Genomic DNA, 18838 nt, shown 5'->3' with positions numbered 1-18838 from the left:
GAGTACATGTGTGCAGTGGACAGATGACAGTAGAAGAGTACATGTGTGCAGTGGACAGATGACAATAGAAGAGTACATGTTTGCAGTGGACAGATGACAGTAGAAAAGTACATGTGTGCAGTGGACAGATGACATTAGAAGAGTACATGTGTGCAGTGGACAGATGACCGTAGAAGAGTACATGTGTGCAGTGGACAGATGACAGTAGAAGAGTACATGTGTGCAGTGGACAGATGACAGTAGAAGAGTACATGTGTGCAGTGGACAGATGACAATAGAAGAGTACATGTTTGCAGTGGACAGATGACAGTAGAAAAGTACATGTGTGCAGTGGACAGATGACATTAGAAGAGTACATGTGTGCAGTGGACAGATGACCGTAGAAGAGTACATGTGTGCAGTGGACAGATGACAGTAGAAGAGTACATGTGTGAAGTGGACAGATGACCGTAGAAGAGTATATGTGTGCAGTGGACAGATGGCAGTAGAAGAGTACATGTGTTAAAGAGAACCCGAGGTGGGTTTGAAGAATATTATCTGCATACAGAGGCTGGATCTGCCTATACAGCCCAGCCTCTGTTGCTATCCCAAACACCCCTAAGGTCCCCCTGCACTCTGCAATCCCTCATAAATCACAGCCATGCTGCTGACAAACAGCTTGTCAGAGCTGGCTGTGTTTATCTCTATAGTGTCAGTCTGCTGCTCTCCCCGCCTCCTGCAGAACTCCAGTCCCCGCCTGCATCCCTTCCCTCCCTGCTGATTGGAGGGAAGGGACGGGGGCAGGGACCGGAGCTATGCAGGAGGCGGGGGAGCAGCTGAGACTGACACTACAGATGTAAACACAGCCTCACAGCATGGCTGTGATTTATGAGGGATTGCAGAGTGCAGGGGGACCTTAGGGGGGTTTGGGATAGCAACAGAGGCTGGGCTGTATAGGCAGATCCCGCCTCTGTATGCAGATAACATTCTTTAAACACACCTCGGGTTCTCTTTAAGTGGACAAATGACAGTAGAAGAGTACACGTGTGCAGTGGACAGATGACAGAAGAGTACATGTGTGCAGTGGACAGATGACAGTAGAGGAGTATATGTGTGCATTGGACAGATGACAGTAGAGGAGTATATGTGTGCAATGGACAGATGACAGTAGAGGAGTATATGTGTGCAGTGGACAGATGACAGTAGAGGAGCATATGTGTGCATTGGACAGATGACAGTAGAGGAGTAAATGTGTGCAATGGACAGATGACAGTAAAGGAGTATATGTGTGCAGTGGACATGTTTTCTTCTGTAATGTATTAGATTTATTTTAGACCATTGCAAAGTACCAAGTAAAGAATTCATCACCCATTAATAAACACTCAGAATGAAACTTAAATGATACCTGACCCGTGGCAAAGCTACCCAAAGCTAAGCAGAGAGGTATGTTCATGCTGGATCTACATACCTCTGTACATTGTCTGGTCCTCTCATTGTGCCCCCTGGCCCACGTAATCACTCTGAAAAATATGACTTTTAGCTAAAGTCACATTTTCAGACAGGAAGAGGCGGGCTTGCTGTGATGCTCCCTCCTATCATCCTCACTTTCCCTCCACTTAAGGGGAGTGAATGGGACAGGGAAGAGGAGGGAGTGGGAGGTTGATAGGAGGGAAAGTCGCAACAAGCCTGCCTCTTCCTGTCGAAAAATGTGACTTTTTAGGCTAAAGTCAAACATTTTCAAAGTAGTGATTACAGGGATTGGGGTGGAAAGAAGAGTGGAACGGGCAATACACAGAGGTATGTGGATCCAGCATGGACATACCTCGGTGCTTTCTTTCGTAGCATTGCCTCAGGTCAGGTGTGCTTTAAAGCGGACTTGAGCTCAGAACTTCCTCTCTGCTCTAAAAGATAGGCAATAGCATAATAACCTTTAAAGATAAACATTTCTTTGTTACAGCTCATACAAATCCTGCAATAAATCGAAAGTATTTCTACTTCCTACTTTCATGGAAGCAGACATATTGTTAACATCCGGGGTTTACAAATTATCTGCTCTGCTGTGGCAGAGGAGATTTCTAAGCCGACACAACTGAGAGATCAAATTACAATGGCAATTTGTCACAGATGAGGGGGAATTAGACAGACTAAACTCTCTGAATACATACAGGGTGCATTTCTCTGTGTTTTCCTTCTGTCCTGTGCAAGGTTTCTGGTCCATTTTAAAGCAAGACTCCAGAAAAAATGTGTTTTATCCATAACATCTATTAACCGTTATTTACAAGTATGCAAAATAGCGCTCTATAATTACATTGTGCCGCCATTGGTGGCTGTGCCATTACTAGAGTATCCATGCTGTTTTCTGAAACATACCTGATATTGTGTTACTGATTCTGACAAAGATCTTTTCAAAATCTGCAAAGTCACTCCAGGAAGACTGGAACATGTGCATGAAACTGTTCACAAAAAGGTTTTCCATCCTAGAAAGTAGTAAAATATACATGAAACCAGTTATGGTCACACATCAAATTACATTTTTGTATATTTTCCTCTATCCTCCCTAATAATCCCCGTGTCCCTGCGTCCTCCTCCTGTGTGTCCCTGTGTCTGTGCTTTTGCGTACTGCGCATGAATGGCACGCGGGCGGCAGTTAGAGCAGGAGGAGGACACAGTCAGGGTGGGCGTGTGCAGGCATGCATCGCTGATAAGGGAGAGAGGTGATGTGGGGGGACGCAGCCAGAGCCTAGCGCTCGTTTTTAAACGAGCCTTAGGCCTTGTGTTTAAATATAATGAATTTGTTTGAGAGATTTGTGGCAGCAGAAAAGCAGAGTATGATATTTGCAGAATTTCTTTGGCTCTGAAGAAAAGATTGTTTAAACTTGGTCCTCATATGGACTGTGTCCCAGAGCAGGTGACAGCAGTCCAGCAGAAGTGCTGTCCCATAGAAAACCATGGGGTCCATCTCCATTGTGTCTGGGTTTGTCTGTTACATTTCTGCAAGTCGTAATTTAAAAATTTACTGGACCTGCACGACTTAAAGAGACACTGAAGCGAAAAAAAAATATGATATAGTGAATTGGTTGTGTACTATGAATAATTACTAGAAGATTAGCAGCAAAGAAAATATTCTCATACTTTTATTTTCAGGTATACAGTGTTTTTTCTAACATTGCATCATTCTATAATATGTGCAGATTACACAACACTCAGCATTCAAAATGAGTCTTTCAGAGCAGTCTGTGAAGTAATGACCTCTCCTCTAGCAGAGGAAAAGTAAATAGTCCAGGAACAGTTGAGATAATAAAAGTCAGATAACAGCCCTCTCCACGACTAACTGAGAGCTTAAAGGGACACTTAAGTCAAAAAAAAAAAATGAGTTTTACTCACCTGGGGCTTCCAATAGCCCCCTGCAGCTGTCCGGAGCCCTCGCCGTGTCCCTCCGATCCTCCTGGCCCCGCCGGCAGCCACTTCCTGTTTCGGTGACAGGAGCTGACAGGCTGGGGACGTGAGTGATTCTTCGCGTTCCTGGCTACAATTGCGCCATCTATGCTGCTATAGCATATATCATATACCATATAGCAGCATAGAGGGTGCTAATGTGTCTGGGAACGTGAAGAATCACTCGCGTCCCCAGCCTGTCAGCTCCTGTCACCGAAACAGGAAGTGGCTGCCGGCGAGGCCAGGAGGATCAGAGGGAGACGGCGACGGCACCGGACAGCTGCAGGGGGCTATTGGAAGCCCCAGGTGAGTAAAACTCATTTTTTTTGTTTGACTTAAGTGTCCCTTTAATGGCTTGTTTGCATAGAGATAACAACTGGAGTTTCTCAACTCTTCCTGTACTGGAAACAATTACACTGATGTATCTGATCTTAATGTTTTATTTCTTAGCTGTGCTACACATACAAATCATAATATCATCATTTTTTTTTTCGCTTCAGTGTCTCTTTAAGCAGATGAATGTTTGGCTACAGATGGCACACACCTGCTTGAAAGTGCAGCACGCACTCTATGTATCTGTGCTATAAAGATACACTGCCACTAGGACATAGTGTGAATCAGTGCCTTCAAATAGTTGTGTATGAATGATTTTTGAAGAATGAATGACTTCTGCGAACAATGTGAAATGCAATGACGGTGTACATACTGTAACAGTGTCATTACCAAGCACAAGAATCAGGAGAGGAAAAGGGGCATTGTCATTGCCAACACTGTACAAACTGCAGTGTTTATTGAAAGTCAATGTGGGCAAGCTTTGCATAAGTGCATGTGCGTACATTATTTGTAGATATGGTCTGACATAAATGATAAACTCCTGAATGAATCTGCCAACCTGTTACAGGGTGTTTCTCAGGTTCAGTCTTTTAGTGGTTATCAACTCACATCAATCTTATTGAATTGATAACCCGTTGTGGATTGATTGTTTCCAATTACTTTTATCTAGCTTGTGTATGAGGCTTTAAAGTGGCAATACATCAGGCGACTTGGAGGCCGACTGACCATCTGATTTGATTAATGTAATCAGAATCGGATGAAAATCGGTGCCCCCAAGTGCATGCCCATTCGACAATACAATCAATTTCAGGCCGAAATTGGACACATTAGTCGATCAGACATGTGGGAAGATGTAGGGCAGACTTGCTCAATCATGTGTGCGGCAGTAATGGAGTGCGATATCAGGACAAGTGATGAACACTATGAGACGAGACCCCCAACTGTAATGTAACCCACGGTGCCCAGTGCATTATATATTACCTGTCTGTGGCCGCCGTTTGTCCTCCACTTGCTTCAGTGGCACTCCTTGCAACCACGTGGGCACGCATGTATGGAAGCACAAGGAGCCTAGAGCAAGCTGAGGACAAGCGGCGGACAGGTTATGTATATAGCAGGGGGCGGGGCGCGATCATTACATATTAGGGTGGAAGGTGAGCTAGAACATGAGGCCGATTCCGGATCAATTTCAGCATGAAATCGATCAGGAATTAGCCTGCGGTTTATGGGCCGACAGAGCTCTCTCTAATCAGATTCGATTAGAGAGAGATTTTTCTCTCGGTTGAATATCCCCATCATCGCTAGATGTATGGCTACCATTAGAGCCAACAAAATTATCTTTAACTAGACTCTGATGGTTTTCTTTCTGATGGTTTCTTTCTTTCTACATATTGTTGTTTGTAAAGTTATATAAAACATTAGGAAAGTTTACTTCGCCTTTACGGATTACTCCAGCTTCCTTGTGCTAGAATTACAACATCCTTTCCAAATTAACCACTTCAGTCTGCGGGTTGTTTGCACTGACAGAAGCAATTTTCACATTTCAGAGGTCCTCCCATTAATTCGTCAACTTTATCACTACTTAACCCACCTAAATGATCTATATTTTGCTTTTTTGCCACAAATTAGGCTTTTGGGGGGGGGGGGGGGTGATACTTGTTTTCAGTAATTATTTTCTATGCATTTCAAAGGGATAAACAAGGAAAAATGAAAAAAAAATACACTATTTCTCCAACTTCATCCTTTATAGTTTTAAAAACAATGCTACTAATAAAACCCACACAATTAATTTGCCCATTTGTCCCGGTTATTACAATGTTTAAATTATGTCCCTAATACAATGTATGGCAACAATATATTATTTGGAATTAAAGGTGTATTTTTTATTTTCTGTATCTGATCAAAAATTGTAAGCATTTATTTGCAAAAACAACAGTAATATACCCTCATTACATACACAATAAAAAAAAAAGCTGAGTCCCTAGGGTAATTATTTACCGTATGCATTTTTTAAAAAATGTTATCACTTTTTTTTTTGCAAGCGTTTTATTTTGGTAACTAAGGGGAGGGGTTTTACAAGGGATCAATACCTATTGTCATTTTTTTTATGTACTTATTTTTTTGCCTCAGGATGGCTCTAGATGGTTACCAGAAAGTTTTGATTACATTTTCATTTACGCAAAATTTTATTAAGTTTTTAGAAAACAAATAATACAGGACAGACAGACAATTGCATTACATTTTTAACGAGAGTCTTTTACTCTTTATGTATGAACATGGCTCCTGATTGGAGTCCTGTTCATTCATTTTCAGCTGCTATAACTGGCTCAGGGAACACATATTCCTGTTCACCATTTACCAACATTTAAGTCTTGCCATTAATGAGTGGCAGGCTGGCACGTGCCTGCATGTCGCTGGTTAACTGGAAGCAAATATATGTCCTGGTGGTATTAAAGCAGTATAAAACCCTAATATAATATTGAATAAAAACATGTTTTCCTACTTTTTATATGCCATACGGTTATCATATTTGCTTTTGTGCATAAGTATTATTCATTTAGAAATTACAAGTTTCCAAAGTAAATTTTTTTGCTTTGAGAGCTGACTTTGCATTTTATTCATAACTGTTTTTTTTTCATCTTGAAATATAAGCAGAAATACTTTAATTGTCTGACTTTGTTCAGGAGAGTCTGCAGTGTCAGAGAAGTGCTTGTTTACATTCCTAACTTGATACAATTAAACACAAGATAACATTATCTCAAGTTTGGATTCGTCCAGCTTTCCGGGCATTGAGCTTTTCTGTCCTGTGTTTAACCCTTTGAATGTTGTTCTAGTAAAAAAAATTCTGTTAGTATATAATATGCTGTAAATAATGTTTTAGAGCAAAGAAGAATTGCTGGGTTTCATTCTGCTTTTAAAGAGACTAAAACGGTTCCTGGCATTTTCCATTTTTACTTCTTCGGACTAAAGCCAATCCTTACTTTTTTTGTCCTCCTAGAAACTGCACTGTCATATCTAGCTTGCTTTGTAAACACATGAAAGCACAGCATAGATCATATTTCAGCAGCTTTTCCCTTCTCAGTCTCGAGTCACACTGAACTGCCTTCAGCCAATCAGTGTGGAGCAGGAATGTGGGAGGGGTGATGACATGCTTCCTTCTCATCGGCAATGTACCAAATAGAGCAAGGCTGACAGATAAGATGTATTACTGCAGAAACATTTATAATTAGATTGGAATGCTTGCAATGCAGGGTCGGGTTGCAGGCTGCATAATAAATACAGAGCAGTGGATAAATAGTATTTGATTTGTGGTTGACAATCCTGCTTTAAAAACTGTCCACAAGTATTACTTCTACTACAATCAACATTAGCTTTGTTAGCGAAGCCACTTAAATATTGGTTTTACTTACGCCTTGGTGTAGTTCAAGATGAAATCCACCCCCTTTTCACTGTCAAATTGTATGTCATGGGGCAGATCGCTGTGGCTATGAGCATCAATGCTTAGTGGAAAGCCCGGATGCCACTCCTTCCATCTGTATAGAGAAGATCAATGGTCATTACAATATGTTTACTTTTGCCTTTTTTAACTCTTTTTGAGACCAGAGCCTTTTTTCCATGCGGCCGTTTAGTGATCACTGTGGTTGGCTCACAGTGATCATCTGGTAAGGAGCCAATGAAACGGTCTCCTTACCCATAGGAGGAAGCTCGGCTGTCACATGATAGCCAAGTATGCGGCTGCAGTGAGCAGTGATCATCTCAGGACTGCCACATCATAGAATCTACGCCACATCATAGATAGAGAGCTGTGGTAGATTCTCACTTCTGCAGTTCAGAGCCAGTTAATTTATAAAATTACCATGCTCAGGGTAGTGAAGACACAATAAGGGTATAAGAGGCGCCCTGGTGTAATAAAAGCATCTAAAAGCAGTTTAAAAACGGAAAATAAATTTGAGGTAGCTTACCTCAATGACGAAAAAATCTTTGTATTTTACAAAGGTTTTTATTAGTAGCACAGGCAACGCGTTTCGCGGGTCAGAGCCCGCTTCCTCAGGCCAATAACAGTGCCAAATTAAATGACAGATTCAGCAAAGAGAGGCTCCCTTTGCTGAATCTGTCATTTAGTTTGGCACTGTTATTGGCCTGAGGAAGCGGGCTCTGACCCGCGAAACGCGTTGCCTGTGCTACTAATAAAAACCTTTGTAAAATACAAAGATTTTTTCGTCATTGAGGTAAGCTACCTCAAATTTATTTTCCGTTTTTAAACTGCTTTTAGATGCTTTTATTACACCAGGGCGCCTCTTATACCCTTATTGTGTCTTCACTACCCTGAGCATGGTAATTTTATAAATTAACTGGCTCTGAACTGCAGAAGTGAGAATCTACCACAGCTCTCTATCTATGATGTGACGTAGATTCTATGATGTGGCAGATGATCACTGCTCACTGCAGCCACATACTTGGCTATCATGTGACAGCCGAGCTTCCTCCTATGGGTAAGGAGACCGTTTCATTGGCTCCTTACCAGATGATCACTGTGAGCCAACCATACAAAGATTTTTTCGTCATTGAGGTAAGCTACCTCAAATTTATTTTCCGTTTTTAAACTGCTTTTAGATGCTTTTATTACACCAGGGCGCCTCTTATACCCTTATTGTGCAATCATACCCCCTTACCTCACCCGTCTGAGGGGTGGGTACAGACCACACGTGACTTCGACCACGGCGGATATCTGTCCCCTTTCTTTTACCAAGAAGAGCGACCGCATCCAGGTCCCTACGGACCACCCCGAGTGGAGTCGGGTTTGTTGTCTCCACCTGCTTCCTGTGATCGGTTGCCCCCCTGCAACCCACCTTTGTGAGTAGTGTCTTACTTTTATTACGTTCCATTGTTTTTGACATACTACACCATTGGGCTCCCACTTTTGTCTCCTGTATCTTTTCACTAGAGGGTGTTTTTGACACCCACATTCCACTAAGGGTAGTGAAGAGCCTTTTAGGCCTGTTTTACACCGTACGCTGAAAGACTGCTGCATTTTAACTGATCGGTTATTCCATAGTGTGGAAGAGGCCCTAGAGAAACATGGACATTACCTAGCACGTGAATTGTCCTTTCAGTTATAAATGAAAACAACTGATTCAGTGTAAAAGGAAGCGCCTTTTCACACAAAATCAGTTTCTGTCAGTTATAACTGAATGGGCAACTGATGTGCAGCACAGGTGAAGGTAATGTCCTTTTTTCTCTATGGCTCATTTCACATCATATGCATTTTAACTGAAAGCTTTTCACAATGCACTGCTATAGAACATGCTAACTGGTTAAAATGCATCAGTTTTTCAGCATACAGTGAAAGAGGCCTAAAGGTCCTTTTTACACTACATAAGGTGCTGCCAGTTATAACTGAAAGGAATACTAGTGATGTGCAAGGTAATGTCCAGGTTTCCCTATGGCTCAGTTCACACGATACACATTTGAAAGTGACACTGAAGTGAAAACAAAAATGATTTGTATGTGTAATACTGATAATTAATAGAACATTAGTAGTAAAGAAAATAGTCTCATATTTAATTTTTAGATATATAGCTTTTTTTTATATAACACTGCATAATTCTGTCATATTTGCAATTAGAAGCCACACTCTGTGTTTTAAATTATAAAACAGAGCTAATGACCCTTTCCTCTTCCCTGCAGTAAAACTTATCTAAATCGGTCATTGTTTTTTTGAAAGTTGGGTTGGAGAGCTCAGAGAAGCTCTTCTGCACAGATAACTGGAGTTTCTTAAAGGGGCAGTTTAGTGAAAATTATTATTTACCATTAATCACATATCCGTTATTTAATATGGAGAGCAAATGTTTCTCCATACACCTTGTGTTAAAAAAAGTAGATGATATCACTTAATTCTGCTTTCACAGAGCTGAGCTTCTTCATTTGCATACTATGTGACGGACAGGACTTCACTGATACCAGACACTGCAGCTGATTTATAACGCTGACTCACACACTACACAGGGCTGCTGTTCTCACATGTAACTAGCTAATAGATAAAGCAGGCTGCTAATATTTACTTACATAGCAGTCTGTGTTTATTCACTTAGCTAGTTACAGAGAACAGCACAGCTCTCTGTAGTGTGCGCGAGTCAGCGTTATAAATCAGCTAGCGTGTCTGTTATCAGTGAAGTCCAGTTCCATCGCATAGTATGCTAATGACTCAGCTCAGCGAAACCAGAATTAAGTGATATCATCTACTTTCTTTTAACACAAGGTCTATGGAGAAACATTTGCTCTCCATATTAAATAACTGATATGTGATTCATGGAAATAATATTTTTCACTAAACTGCCCCTTTAACTCTTCCTGTACTGGAAACAAAATGAGGCTCATATTTTTGCTACTCATGTTCTATTTCTTATCTGTACTACACATACAAATCATTATCTCATAAGTTTATTTTCACTTCAGATTCCCTTTAACTGAAAGCTTTTTCGCAATGCACAGCTGTGGAATTTTAAAATGCATCAACTTTTCAGCACATTTTGTAAAAGAGGTCATTTTTGTTCCCAGTCGTATTACAACCATTTCCATGAATAGTTTCCATGAATAGTAACAGTAACACCACCTTCAGAAGTAACAACGCCTTTTTGTACAATGAAAAGCTATGGAAATGCTAACATAAAAGGAGAGCGGCAGCTAGTAATACAATTTTTTTTTAAAAAATTATAATATATATATATATATATATATATATATATATATATATATATATATATACACACACACGTTATGATTTTCCTGTATAAATCGTTGGTTGTTATGATAAAAAATGTCAGTTAAATATATCGTATAGGGCAGTGTTTCCCAACCGCTGTTCCGGATGTTGCCTAGTGTCCCCAACCTGTGGTCCGTGAGACGCAGGACTGTCCACTTCCTCCCCCCTCCCGCCCGTCCCCGCCGCTTTTATTACCTTAGCAGCGGCCGCTCTCCCCTCTCCAGCGCATGTATTTATTCAAGCTGCGTATCTCCCGGCTGCTCTGTGTGTGATGCGCAGGAAGCAGGGCTCGGTTACCATAGTAACGGCGATAAATATCGCCGTTACAGGAAGCTGCTGCTCTGCTTCCTGCCGCATCACACAGTCTGGATTCTGGTTGAAGGTATTTTGGACCATTCCCCTACAAAACATCTCTGGTCATTAAGGTTTGATGGCTTCCGAGCATGGACAGCTCTCTTTAACTCACACCACAGATTAATTATATTCAAGGTCAGGGGACTAAGATTACCATTCCACAATGTTGTACTTGTTCCTCTGCATGAATGTCTTAGTGGATTTTGAGCAGTGTTTAGGGTCGCTGTCTTGTTGAAGGATCCAGCCCTGGCACAGCTTCAGCTTTGTCACTGATTCCTGGACATTGGTCTCCAGAATCTGCTGATACTGAGTGGAATCCATGCGTCCCTCAACTCTGACAAGATTCCCAGTCCCACTCCCTACACTGGCCACACAGCCCCACAGCATGATGGAACCACTACCATATTTTACTGTAGGTAGCTGTGTTGTTTTTCTTCCATGCATAATGCCCAATAACACAATTTTAGTTTCATCAGTCCACAGCACCTTATTCCAAAATGAAGCCGGCTTGTCCAAATGTGCTTTAGCAGCTCTCTTTGTGCTGTGGGCAGAGAAAAGGCTTCCTTTGCATCACTCTCGCATACAGCATCTCCTTGTGCAAAGTGTGACAAATGGTTGAATGATGCACAGTGACTCCATTTGCAGCAAGATGATGTTGTAGGTCTTTGGTGCTGGTCTGTGGGTTGACTGACTGTTCTTATCATTCGTCGCTTCTGTTTATCTGAGATTTTTCTTTGTCTGCCACTTTGAGCCTTAACTTGAACTGATTCTGTGGTCTTCCATTTCCTCAATATGTTCCTAACTGTGGAAACAGACAGCTGAAATCTCTGAGACAGCTTTCTGTTTCCTTCCCCTAAACCATGATGGTGAACAATCTTTGTCTTCAGGTCAATTGAGAGTTGTTTTGAGACCCCCATGTTTCTACTCTTTAGAGAAATTTAAAAGAGGAGGGAAACTTACAATTGACCCCCTTAAAGTGAACCAGAGACGAAGCACCCTCATGTATTTTACCATAGAAATCAGTGGGAACATTAGAGAAAACATTTACCATGCTCTCTGTTCCATCCTCACTGCTAAAAGTGTCTGTTATCTAGCTGAGATAAGAATCCCGGACTGAGCATTGAGTCTGGCTTTGCTATAATGACTCAGCTATAATGATTCCTGAGCAAAGCCAGCAGGGGGCAGGCTTGGACTTGAAGACAGCAAAGAACACAGTCTCAGCTATAATTATTCTGTAGCAAAGCCAGACCGACTGCTTAGTCGGGATTCTTATCTTAGAGGTGATAACAGGCAAATTAAACAGAGAACAATGTAACAAAGAGCAGATTAGGTGTTTACTGTCATGTTCCCACTGATTTATAAGGTAAAATACAAGAGGATGCTTCATCTCTGGTTCTCTTTAAATACTCTTTCTCATAATTGGATTCACCTGTGTATGTAGGTCAGGGGTCACTGAGCTTACCAAGCCAATTTAACTTCCAGTAATTAGTTCAAAAGGTTTTAGAATCAATAGAATGACAAAAACCGGCCTAATTTTATTTAAACAATTATTGTGCACTTTCTGTAAATCCAATAAACTTAATTTCACTTCTCAAATACCACTATGTGTCTCTTCTATATGATATATTTAACTGACATTTATCATCGTAAAACAACCAACAATTTATACAGGAAAATCATGACAATTAACAAGGTTGCCCAAACTTTCGCTTCCCACTGTATATGCACACACACACACACACACACACACAGCATGGAACTCCCAGAGCAGAGGTGTTAATACTGAAAATCCCAGTGGCCCTCGCCGCATGCGTCCTCCCTCTCGCCGTCACCTGGAGCGTACTGCGCCTGCGCAGTACACACCAGGTGACGTCAGCAGGCGAGATGACAACTGGAACAGAAACAACTGTTACTTTCCAGTAATTTATTACGCATATTTTAATACATGTTTGGCTAAATGTAGAAAGTAAAGGTGCATTTCATAAACGAGGCGGTATGTGGTATGCAAACATCAGCTGCCATTTAGTGCATTGCAGGAACTGTCAAATACTTTTCTACATTCTCTAACTACATCTCATCACATTTATAAGTGTATGCAACACAAAAACTTTGAATTCTCACTAACAACGTAGGTATTTCCATTCATTGCAGCTATGTAACAGGACATTGCTGCTACCATTATGCAAAAGGTTCATTGTTACTTAGCAATTGAAAGCAATCTCAAACACTAGGTAATGACAAGGAGGGCTCCAACCCACTAGCAGCCTTTTCTAAGGCCCGGTTCACATTAGCGGTCGCCGTCCGGAATCGCCGTGCTGGAGCCGGACCGCATGCAGAACGGACGGAACGGACGCACGGCATAGCAATGAAAGCCTATGCGTCCGTTCACATGCGTCCGTTTTGTCCGGACCGGATCCGGACTCCGGCATAAGACCCAACATGCGCTATTTTTTGGTCCGGCTCCTCCGGCAGCCGTATCCGGAGCGGAGCCGGACTGCACCATCCGGCCAATACAAACCAATGAGAACCGGAGAGCGCACAACACACTGGCTAAAAATCCGGATGTTCTACCCCACTTCCTATGCGTATTGTAGCGGCGATTTTGGATGGGGACACATGGGCAAGCATTTTGGAGTGGAGCAGCAGTGACTTTAAACGTGCTGGAGATGTTGGCAGTATGTCGGAGGTGGAGGTGAGTGCTAAACAGCGGAGGGCCTGATTCCACAGGTCCACCTTCTGCTGACCTCCCAGACCCCAACATTTTTATTCGGTTTCTACTATCTTTTGCCAAACGGATCCGGATTGCATCCTGATGAACACCTGATGCAACCTGACCGGATCCGGATCGGATCCGGATCAGAACCGTACGGTTCCGATCCGGATCCGGTCCGGATCCGGTCAGGTCATCCGGTCCGTTTGGCAGGGAACCGCAAGTGTGAACCGGCCCTAAGAGCTAGTGATTGGAAAACGCTCTTGCTAATGCAATGCTAAGGGGGATTTTTATAAAATCACATCGCTCAAGTGGGATCACACCCATAGCATTGCATTAGCAAGAGTTTTTCAAATCACAAAGCGCTTAGAAAAGCACTCCTAGTGGGTTCCAGGCCAAAGATCGTCTGTTCTGTTAGTGTTTAAAGCATTGAAAATAAACTTACTGTATAAGAATTACTGCAATTGTATGGTATTTGTAGTAGTAGCGATGAAATATAGAATCTCCTTGCAGTCTCATATTCCTACTTTCAATTTTCAGTGTACCCGAGGTGGTGCGTGGTGGTAAAGGGGGGGGGGGGGGGTGGTTGTGGGGTTTGCAGATGAGACACAGAGGCACGTTCCCTGCCCAAAATTGGCGACATGCAATTGTCGCCAATCTCTAGGGGAATGGAGGAGAGGTACTGCCTGCTTAAATGCCTACTGGGGGCATTCCTGCATACCTTCCCCAGCTGCTATTGGGCAGCTCTGTCTCTCTTTGGCCGCTCCCCGCCTCCCCAAGCACACTGCTCTGTGTGAGACAAACGGAGCAGCTCTTCCAGCGCCGTGGCCCCAGGGTCACAGAAAGGAAAGTGAGCCCTAGCAGGCTACAGGAACAGTGGAGAGCGGCGGTGATTGAGGCTCCCTGATCCGCCCAGCCCCCCGGATCAGGTAATTTTTATTTTATTTTAAATCCCTACCTCGGGTTACAGTTTTACTCTGAGATCTGCAACATAGCCATTTCAGTGTGGTGTACAATCTGGCTCATTCAGCTGCATTGGATTTGCTGTTAGATTGCTTCATTTGCATAGATATAACAGTCTATCTATGCAAAAAACAATATGTACCCATGTTTATCTCATTCTGTCACATGCCAGGCAGCCCAGACATTTCTGCAGCAGATGAACACTGCAGCCTTCTACTGAAACATAAAGCACTCTAGAGGGTGCTGAGAATCCTATAGTGACTTCTTAAAATGAGAGCAGGGGCAATCTCTAACCAGGGTTTTTAGCTTGATCAGAGATAAGATAACCACAGCTTCATGCAGCTTTTGTTGATCACCATCTTGTTCCACCTGAGAAGAAGCCAGTTAATCAGCTGATATATCTTCTAAGTGGGATGTGGGAGGAGTCACATACAGAGAGAGGGTTACCATACAAACTCCAGACCAAACAGTACATCCCTCTATAATTCAAACCTACAGACAGGTATTCTAGGAGAAGAAGGAGCGCTCTAAGTGCGTTAACCAGGTAGGACTTTATTTGCGCATAACAAGTGAATCAGATCTGATGAAGGCGCAGAGCGCCGAAACGCGTCATGACGCTACACGCACCACAATAAGCCCCGCCCACCGCCTCGCAAGACGAGCCTCCTGTTAACACCAGACACGCCGTTGCTGGCCACAGCGCGTGCAGCCTGCCGCAGAGGGGTAGAGCGGGTGGCTTACCCGCAGATAAGCGCTTTTTAATCTTTCCTTCTGTAAGTATTCACTTGTTATGCGCAAATAAAGTCCTACCTGGTTAACGCACTTAGAGCGCTCCTTCTTCTCCTAGATTTCCTTGTATGTATACTCTGTTTTGGAGCAGCACATCGTGTGGTCATCCGGTTTGGACAATTGACACATTTGGATTTGACTGGTTTGGTGGTCCAGAGTTTGAGCGCAAGGAACACACTTTTTTGCTACAGACAGGTATTATAAAAATAAAATCCTTTAAATAGAATGTGGCAAACAGTTATCCCTTTGCACACTCACATGCAAATATTCAAACAAATGCATTCACATGGATCAATCATCCAGGCACCACCAGAGGCGTATCTACAGGGGTGCAGGTATGGAATGCGCCATGGGCGCCTCTTACTGGAGGCACTGCTCTATAGCATCTGTGGTGTTCTCCATACAGATACTAGTTTTTATCTGGAAGACATTCTGCTGCCTGGTTACTTCTTTTAGTGGAGCAAGCTGCCTGTTATTTGCGGGATTTACATAGGCTGACCTATTGTGATACCCCATTCTTACAGGCCATGCTTCACTTCAACTTGCACAAAACCAATTAAACCAAGACTACAGTGTTCGCCATGGGCGCAGTTTTCCCTAGATACGCCTCTGGGCACCACTGCTCTCCCTACAGCTAAGTTAAAAGCCGGGGTCTTGGTTACAAAAGAATACATTCCCTTGCGTAGTCACCTACACGGCGCAGAAAGTGTAGGTGACTAGAAATCGATAAATAGAATATAAACGTTTCTTAAAACAATTAGATAACGTTACAGTGTTATGCAGTGTTATGCAGATCATTTTTTTGTTCAACATTATCGAAGTCACAATTCTAGCGATGGCAAATGAGGATTTTCTAACTACAGCAAAGTGTTCAGAATCTGCTTCCTACGGCTAGCTACAGCAGCAGTCCAATGTTTGATGTACAAACATGTTTCCAAGGTCTCATTTTCTTGTTTGAAAAAAACCCTTAAAGAGGAACTGTCGCGAAAATCTTAAAATTTAAAACACATACAAATATGAAGCACATTTCTCCCAGAGTAAAATGAGCTATAAATTACTTCTCTCCTATGTTGCTGTCACTCACAGTAGGTACTAGAAATCTGACATTACCGACAGGTTTTGGGCTAGTCCATCTGTCCATAGGAGATTCTCAGCATGGCCTTTATTTTTAAAGACATTCCCTGAAAAAGATGTATACAAAGATGCTGGCCAGCCTCCCTTCTCGCTGTACACTATTTTGGCAGTTGGACAGAGCAACTGGCATTCACCAAGTGCTTTTAAAAATAAAGAAAACTATGAGAACCCCTCTATGAGAAGATGGGCTAGTCCAAAATCTGTCGGTAATGACAGATTTCTACTTCTTATTGTAAGTGACAGGAACATAGGAGAAAAGTAATTTAGGGCTCATTTTACTCAGGGAGATGTACTTCTTATTTGTATGGGTTTTAAATTTTAATATTTTCCTCTTTAAGTTCTTAAGTCTCTGCTTTATGCCATGAACATCTAAAGGACCGTTGAATGTGTGCTTTTTGTTTACCTACACAATCTGTTCACCCTCATATCGACCCTCATACTATATGGAGGTGGCAAAATTAGCCAGTCATTGGCCAATCAAAATTGAAGGTGTGTACCTGGCTTAACAAAGCTAGGTTGATTATTTCTAGACACAACCTTTAAGGCCAGTTTTGCACTTCTGAAAAGCATTGCGATGCTTGCCCCGCAATGCCAAAAACCCTGCAGCAGAGTACGCTGCCACTGTGGGAGCCTTGTTGCATTGTGGGAAATAACAGCTGTTTCCAACTGCCAGAAATGCATCATCTCCTTCTACAGACATCATCTGCAAGCAGTAAAGATGTCCCCATGCGATAAATGTCAGAATGTTTATCAAGGAGATAAAAGATTTTACAATGGGCAAACACTGACTAAATCATTTATAAATAATTGTTGTAAAAATTAAGCACTTTTTTTCATTATATTATTTTCACTGGAGTTCCTCTTTAAGCCTGGTACACACTTTCATTTATGATTGGTCAATTACTGACCAATTACACTGCCTCCATGTATTATGAGGGCTTACCTTCACAATCTGCTCATAGTATTCAATATCATGGAGGTGGTACACTTGGTCAGTTATTTGGTCAATTACAATTGGTCAGCTGGTGAAATCAACTGTCTGCAATGCCAGGAAGAGTGAGAGATAGAGACAGTGGTAAGCTTGCCACAGTAATGTCTGGAAAAATCCTTACAATACATGCAGTTGTTCTGGAGAAAATGGTTTTGTTTCCTCCACAGAAGTTTATACTCCCTTAGCAAAACATACAAAGTATACACATAATATAAAAGATACATACCGTACATAAGATAATCACATATTTTGAAGTTACCTGTATTGCTTCTGCCTCTCTTCCAGTTCTTTCCTCCTGTGTTGTTTGTGAATCTGCATTACATCATGCGTAACCAGTTTTGCTGTTTAAGAAAAAATGGTAAAGTGAGTTATATCCTAAGAAAATTGCATGAAGATTCCTTCGGTTGGACAATGAATTGTTTTCTTTCAAATCAGTTTAATTAGTTCAGCGAATTGAAATCAGCTGTAAGATTTTCTCCATTTCTCAAACACTCTCTGTAAAGGTGCATACACACATCAGACTATAGTCTTTGGAAAATGATCACAGACCAATTTTAACCCCTTCCATGTGGTATAAGAGCCATACTCTACACAGTCTATTCTATGGAGCTGAACTCCCTATCAGAAAACATCTTTGCAAGATGCTGCACACAAACATGCTGTACAGACACAAAAGATCAGTATCTGCAAAAGATCTGTCCCTGCCAAAGATCCGTTCCTGCAAATTGCATTCATAGTCTATGAGATCTGCAGATCATCATACACACCTTGTTTAACTGACATTCATCTGCAGATCAGATCTACCAGGATGGATTTTCAGAGCTGCAGATGATTGTCTGATCTGCAGATGAATGTCTGTTAAACAAGGTGTGTATGATGATCTGCAGATCTCATAGACTATGAATGCAATTTGCAGGAACAGATCTTTTGCAGATACTGATCTTTTGTGTCTGTACAGCATCTGTGTGTGCAGCATCTTGCAAAATTTTTCTGATGGGGAGTTCAGCTCCATAGAAAAGACTGTGAAGGTATGGCTCTCATACTACATGAAGGGTGGTAAAATTGGTCTGTAATCTTTCATTTTCCAAAGACTATGGTCTGATATGTGTATGCACCCCTAAGACTGTAACCAGTTGTGAAACTCCTGAAAACCGATTGAGTAAAGCCTGGTATATGCAATTTTGATTGGCCATGAATGGCCAGTTTTACTACTGCTTAAGTTGCTAGGCTCCACTACAGCTCATTGGAGATTTTACTCTCTCTATATGCCCGAAGAAGTGGGAAGTTCTGGGAACCTAGTCCCGAAAAAGGCATTGCAGTCTACGGGCTCTATTCACAAAGCATTACCGCATTCGGTAGTGCTGAAAACAGCTGATTGTACCGATCACCT

General features: G+C 42.1%; 1 protein-coding gene across 1 annotated transcript in view; it reads right to left on the bottom strand.

Moving 5' to 3' along the window:
- LOC137535721 (polyunsaturated fatty acid 5-lipoxygenase-like) overlaps positions 1-18838 on the bottom strand; it is an 88191-nt gene that overhangs the window by 52113 nt on the left and 17240 nt on the right. Inside the window, exons 3-5 of the mRNA XM_068257594.1 lie at positions 17708-17789; positions 7155-7277; positions 2350-2456 (exon numbers count right to left, since the gene is read on the bottom strand). Coding sequence (XP_068113695.1) covers positions 2350-2456; positions 7155-7277; positions 17708-17789 — 312 coding nt within the window. The remainder of the gene's footprint in view (positions 1-2349; positions 2457-7154; positions 7278-17707; positions 17790-18838) is intronic.

This window comes from Hyperolius riggenbachi, chromosome 10 (genome assembly GCF_040937935.1).
Source record: "Hyperolius riggenbachi isolate aHypRig1 chromosome 10, aHypRig1.pri, whole genome shotgun sequence".
In the NCBI taxonomy this organism is placed as follows: Eukaryota; Metazoa; Chordata; class Amphibia; order Anura; family Hyperoliidae; genus Hyperolius; species Hyperolius riggenbachi.
This window is presented reverse-complemented; position numbering and strand designations above follow the sequence as displayed.